At 38.0% G+C, this 7,246-nt stretch overlaps 1 protein-coding gene across 1 annotated transcript in view; it reads right to left on the bottom strand.

Annotated features, from left to right (window-relative positions):
• Positions 1 to 4,983: 4,983 nt before the first annotated feature.
• The window catches only part of LOC150090342 (uncharacterized), a 119,204-nt gene continuing 116,941 nt past the window's right edge, over positions 4,984 to 7,246 (bottom strand). The window contains exon 8 of the mRNA XM_090389818.1: positions 4,984 to 6,558. Within this exon, the coding sequence (XP_090245944.1) occupies positions 5,479 to 6,558 (1,080 nt within the window). The 3' untranslated portion in view covers positions 4,984 to 5,478. The remainder of the gene's footprint in view (positions 6,559 to 7,246) is intronic.

Genomic DNA, 7,246 nt, shown 5'->3' with positions numbered 1-7,246 from the left:
TTTTTTTTTTTTTTTGGCTGATGCTGTATAAGCTTGCTTTCTTGCATCATTTACATTTACCACCGATAATGCTAATGAACATGAGATTCGTCACCAATCCCTCAAGATGACAGTATGCCAATTCCAGTACCTCCACAGCATGCACTAGATTCTTTAGATGAAATGACATTAGACTTTCATCTCATTACATTTATTCTCCTAAAGGACATGGAGACCCAAGAACTTCAGCCAATTCCGAGTGCATATCCAACAGACCGAGCTGGAGCAGTTTACCCAAGATGAAATGATCTCATTAGAAATCTAGTCCTCTCTAAAGATAAAGCTAAACTTCTTGGCTCGAGACAAAAGCAGAAACACTTCAAGAACATGGTTTACTACTGAAAAAGAAACCAAGTTTTGGAGACATTGCTCACTCTGTTCATGTGAAGGAGACAGACTATAATATGAAGCAATTCTATACATAGAAATTAATCTAGAAACGGATTTTATATGTTAAGACAAAAAGATGTTGGAAATGCTTGGAGATGCAAAGGAAAAAAGATGTCGGAATCTGGCAAAACAGGTAAGTGTCATCCCAACTGGGGCAGTAAGTAAAACATTCTTACCAGAAGTGATTTATTTATTGGACAAAAAACATAAGCTTTGGGTATGGAGACCTTCATTTATTGAGAGGACATAGTTCTCTCAAAGAGAAGTTACAAGTTGGTGCTCTCAGATACAGTTCTTTGCATGTGATGCAAAGGAAAAACAGCAACATATCCTTTATGAATGTGTCCTATATAAGGATTTAAGATTTAAATTACAAGAACACTTGGTTAATTTTTGTCCTGGAAGAGTAAGCTCTTTGATTTCTACTAAATCTGCATTTCGTATGCTGAACTATGCTACTGAGGTTTTCTGGCAAAGAAAGGAAATGTTATTAAATGACTGAATTTGATATTATATGCTGACCCTTGTAATGCATTTTTATATTATGATCCTACTATATTTTGCAATGGAATCTTTTTTTTTTTTTTTTTTTTTTCATACCACAGGATTTTTTTTTCCTCCTCTGGAGTGAACTCCCAGAGGCATCTGGCCCACTTTCTTGGAACACTAGGTGGGTGTCTTGAAACAGCAGGAGACCAACTGGACTGGTCCACCTTCCTGTGGTATGGACAAGTACTCAGAGTAGCTTTCCAGGAGATTGCTGCTTCTGGGTAGTCAACACAACAATAACAAACATAATACACACAAAACATATGACAGTTCTGCAGTGGTACCATTCTTCAACGAGATATGAAGCAATTAAATACAGCACTCAATGGAATATCTACAGCAATCTCTAAGTTACTGGTACATTAATGGGCATGCAAAGATTGTTTCACAAAATACTGATTCCAATGACACAGACAGGAAATACATAATGTGGAATACGTTCCATTAGTGGATTCATCGATTTTCATTCTACCTCTGCACATCAAACTTGACCCGATAAAATTTTGTGAAAGCAATGGATTAGATGAATTCAAGAGGATTTCATTACTTAAAAAAAGTGAGAAATTTCCAAAGATCAGTGTTGCAGAGGTTACATAAGTTAGGGCTCTCAGATACAGATCTTTGGATCTCTGGTGAGGGGAATCATTATGGGGCCTCAAATTAGAGACCATCTACAGAATGAAAGCTTTGTGGAAACTTTGGGTAACCACAAGTCTGTAGGTAAGCCATACAAAGATGGAGTGCAAAAACTGCTGGATGCATTTAAAGAAGTGTTGCATGCTGCTGAAATTTCACTTCTTGCATTCACATTTAGACTTATTTCCCAAAAATCTTGGCAAGGTGAGTATCAAGCAGTGGGACTGAAATTTCATGAAGACATTAAGTCAATGGAAAGTCACTACCAAGGTTTCTGGAATGAATGTACAGTAGCCTACTGCTGATATTTTACCACAGAATTCTAAACAAAGCATACTAAAGGAAATTATCAACAAAACATTTTTAAATTGTACATATTCATTTTTACAATAGTGTATTACATTATTTTACTATATGCATAAAGTGTATTAGGTTTAAACTGTAAAGTGATAAAAATGTAATTGTAACATTTCATGTATTTTGTGATGAGATTGCAAGCAATCATGTTAAGAAAACTACACATACCGGAAAAAAAAACAAAACAGAGAACATATTTGAAATCAGCAGACAAAACTGGTTTAGAAAAAGGTTGTTTACATCTCTTATGGAAAAAAGTTTCATTTTGTCGACCAGTGTAAAACTGAAAAGGTTATTTATGCTGTTTTGTGTTTGTTTGGTTTTTAGGAGCATTAGCAACTAAGGCCATATTGCTCCGTGGTTGTTTATGCATGGATAATGCACTTCCATAATTTCTACTACCCAGGTGCATGCATCATTTAATTATATCTCATATTCACCTTCACGAGTTGCCTAGGTATTGCACTGCTTTGAATAAGTAACGCTTCACCAGTGGAGAAGACTAATGTTACTTATTCTCAGCAGATACCACAACCCACATGGCACCGTTTCGAAGCTTGTTGGCTTACTCATCAATGTGAGATATACTGATGAGTTTTTTTTTTTTTTTTTTTTTTTGGTAGTTGTTGGCGCATTGGCTTCTGTGGCCATAATGCACCTCCCAAGGTTTCTGCAGTACTTTGATCCAAGCCCGAGGCGGGATTCGAACCCGCGACCTTTGGGTTGCCAGGCAGGCACTTTACCCACCCAGCTAGCCCGGTCAGCACTGATGAGTAAGACATAATATAATAAGACATATTTATGAGACACTCCACAATATGAGAGATGCTTCATGGTGTGCATGGTTTAATCTAAATATATTTCTTGATTAAATATCTAAGAGTATGAAAAGGTTGTTTATGCATGGGTAATGCACTTCCATCATTTCTACTACTGCATTACCCACATGCATACCATGAAGCATCTCTCATATTGTGGAGTTATATCTCATAATTGGGTTGTCACATACTTCATAACTGGGTGGGCGGGCAGGTACCCTATTACAACAGAATACCTGCCCACCCACCGATGAGTAAGCCAACAAGCTTCGAAACGGTGCCATCTGGGTGGTGGTATCCGCCGAGAATAAGTAACATTTGTCTTCTCCACTGGTGAAGCGTTACCTATTCAAAGCAGTGCAATACCTAGGTAACTCGTGAAGGTATTCACAATATGAGATATAATTAAACGATGCATGCATACTACCTGTGTAGTAGAAATGATGGAAGTGCATTACCCATGCATAAACAATCTTTTCATATTCTTAGACATTTAGTCAAGAAATATATTCAGTTTTTAGAAACATTTTAATATTAGCATATATATCCAGTGGCAGCTGAAATATGGCACCTACTTAACAGCGTGCTAGGATTGCATGATTAAGGATAAAAGCATGTCGTGGCACAAATGTCAACAGATTATGAATAATCTGGAAATGCAGTCTACCAACATTGCCAGAAAAGAATGCTACAACTGTGCCAAAATGGTGGCACAACTATGGTGGTGTATTCACATTAACACAACCTGTTCACCTTCATTTCACAGATACTGGGAGTTGAATCTGCCAAAGTGCAGGGTAAGGGAGAGGATAAAATCCTCAGTGTTCTGAAAACTATATCTGGCTGATGAAGGCACGCACAGTGTCCTCCTGAAAGACACTATTACCACTGGGGGAAACAACAGAAACTGACTCACCACTGCACCTGATTCAGTAGAATTGCCAAAGAGCTCTTTGGCAATTGTACTGAAAAACACAGATCATGTTGTACTTGTATCAGAGGATCCAAAGATTGCAAAAACAAAATATTCAAGTAGCAGCCTGCACTCTCCAGAATTGATGGTAACCAATGGGATGCATGTTAATACATCGGCATGTGGCCACTCATAAATAGTTTATACTACAAAAAAGTTAATTTTGTTTTATGGTCTATCCATGACATCTAGTGGTGAAAACTGTAAGTGCATGCAAAAGTATGCAGCAGCAACAAAATTCTCACTTGAAGCTTTCAAGTCTCGTTAAATGTTTATAACATCTGTAAACATTATTTACCAAGTTTAGTTAGTCCCCTCCCACAGCACATGAAAATATGCTGTTTCAGCTGAATTTTGCACACATGCTGAAAAAAAGGTTCCCGTTGTTGGACTATAATCGGAGATTGCAGATCGTGTGCCTTATCAATTCCACAGGAATGTCTATCATTATACACCTTCACAATAATAGCTTTGGAACAACTCAGTATATGTGCTTTGTGTGTGTGAGAGAGAGAGAGAGAGAGAGAGAGAGGGGGGGGGGGATTCATTCTTCACAACTGCACATGTGTGTACGTATGTTGTGGGAACATATTTCAATGGCCACTAAAGATATATCTACAATCTTGATAAAAATTTGTTGGCTACCTATACGTTTGTAATCTCCGATGCATTTGTAATCTCAAACACATCAGAGGATAGAAATGTTACATTCTTTGCTTTTTAACTTACATCATAGAATTTATTTGATTTTATCACAGAAATTACTCTACTCATGCAATTGTCAAGAAAAGATTTCTCTAGATTCACTATTAAAATTCAAGAAACTGCCATGAACAGGATCAAAATGAGCCTTGTCAGTACCACTGAGTTAATATGGTACAAACATATTACATCATAAGACTTTCAGGACCTGAGCTTGATGACAATGAAGGGTGGGAAAAAGTTATTCAACATTTTCTTGCACAGTTAAAAGAATACTGAATTGCATGCCTTTCCTCCTATCATAAGATATGGTATGAATATATCAAAATTTGAGTTCAGTAACCTCACTTCGTTAGAATCAACTATTGACTGGAATTAAAAACAACAAAAAACCTATTTCTTTAGATAAATGTGTCACATGGTACTGTATACAAATTTGAAGGAGATGGTAAATTAACATGCTGGTTTAAAATAAAGAGTAAAAGTTCAGTGTAGGATTGGTACACTTAACAGTGAGACTTATTTGTTTGAAACATTTATTAGTGACATCTTGTTCTGAGCTGCTGGAAGATCCATATTTACATGAGATTACCACAATTCAGGTAACCTTCTATGACCTTAGAGAGTATACAAGGTTCAAACAAATTAGCATTTTGTTTTTAAAGCTATACATAGAGAGAGAGAGAGAGATAAAAAAAAAAAAACATTAAGGATGTACGTATTAATTGGTGGCAGACACTCTGCTACTACTACGTTCATCATTCAGATGGCCCCATATGAAATGACATGGCCCTATGACTGAGTCCTTTTGCTCTGTGAAACGAAGCCAAATCAAAATATGCAACAGTCTATAGTTTACACTATTTAACAAAATTGTCTGCCAGGAAATTAAAAGTCTAATGCAAAAGTTGTTACATTACACATTAGCAGTTCACTCACTGCACAGGTTAACTGATAAATATTAACTCTACCAAATTTCATTTCCTACACAGTAGGTTATATTTACAAGTACCCTTAAGAGTAATAAGGAGGCCTGTAACTGGGATCAGAAGGTCCACATGGAGGTGGTGGCAAGAGACCCATACTTGGGTTTGAAGGTGGTGCTGGTGGTGCAGGAATTGGTCTTGGAGGTAAAGGTGCACGGGAAGGTGGAGGAGGTACTCCAGTAGAACCCCAGGGTTGAGGATAAGGTGATGTATTATCATCATAAGATGAAGTGGGTGGGAAGCGCTGAGGAGGAGGCAAAGAATGTCCAACGTTTGTCACAGCTGGAGTGCTATAAGTAGGAGGAGGATGATGAACTGGGGGTGGAGGAGTTGAATATAATGGAGGATTTGGAGCATGAATGGGAGGAGGTGGGTGATGAACTGGTGGAGGTGGAGGCTGAGAAAAGTTCTGGGTTGATATTTGTGGTGCCTGAGAATAGGAAGGATTTGCAGTTGGAATAGGATGCTGATAGTGATGTGGTGGTCGAGGTGGAGGTGGTGGATACGGGTTGGGAGGATGTTGTATAGGAGGCATTTGATGAGGCTGGGGCTGTGGAGCAGGAGGTATTGCTGAAGGGGGAGGTGGAGGAGGAGTGTATTGAGGGGGATGGGATTGTTGAATGTGTGTATGTTGATTAGTAGACACTGTGTTGTCATCTTGAATTGGCACAGTGATAAGATTGGGACGATTGCCCACAGGCATTGGATTTGGATATGTAGTAGGAGGATGAGAAAAGGGATGTGAAGTTCGAGACTGTGCAACAGGATTTGTATTAATAGCCCCTGATGTCAACCCCTGACTGCGAGGAGGCGGTGGCTCTACAATGTCCCTGTGTTCGGGCTGCAGATGTGTGTGCATTGTCACTGGAAGGGTTGGAGCTGGATGAGGTGGTGTGTGTGATGTTGGATGAATCACATCAACTACCATATGCGAACCATGAGTCCTGGGATCACGAGTCACATTCACATGGGTAACTGAATGAGCAACTTGAGAGAGGGTAGTTGGAGGTGCAGTAGTTGCCTGAGCCACATGGGTAGTCTGAGTATGACTCGTAACTGGTGAAGTGGTAGTGGCTGGTGGGCGAATATGACGATGATTGATGTGAGCCTGAAGAGAGAAAGAGAGAGAGAAAAAAAAAAAACATATTTTATAAAATGACAAATTTACCTTTTTATTTAAGCTAATTAAAATCATAGTCCAATAGACTGCAAGTCAATGTATCCTACTAAGTATTAATACAAAATAGCAAAGCTTCCTTTTAAAGTGACTCATCTCTACAATCTGTTTGGTTAAATTCTCATAGGAAAATAGCATTTAACATATATTCATCTTCTAATTTAAATTTAGTGATACAGTAGACTCTCGATTTTCCAGAATAGATGGTAAAAAAAAAGTTCCCAGATAACTGATTTCCCAGTTAATCCGAAAATACAGTAAGTCCCCGACGAGATACATTCCAGGATTTCTTACGTAAGTCGAATTTTACGTAACTAACTCTGAAATGACTAATAAAATATTGCTACTACATCCCCGATATGCCAAAATTACAAAAATCACATAATATCCTCAGAAGAATGAAGAAAAATAGTTATATATTTTTAATTAGTTCAATTAAAAACTTTATCCGGGGACAGCCGTGACGTAGCCAGCGGCACATAAAAAAAGAAAACATAAACGGAAGAGAGAGAAAAAAAAAACGCATGTTATTGTACTGTAGAAATTGATTTGTATTTCGTAGCCTTGGTTATTATAGTTAGCTTCATTGGTGCTGATCGCTTCACCGCTTCTCATATTC

The sequence above is a fragment of the Mastigoproctus giganteus genome, chromosome 2 (genome assembly GCF_048544385.1).
Source record: "Mastigoproctus giganteus isolate SK-2022 chromosome 2, ASM4854438v1, whole genome shotgun sequence".
Lineage (NCBI taxonomy): Eukaryota > Metazoa > Arthropoda > Arachnida > Uropygi > Thelyphonidae > Mastigoproctus > Mastigoproctus giganteus.
Note: the sequence above shows the minus strand (reverse complement) of the source record. Positions and strands in the feature narration are given on the sequence as shown.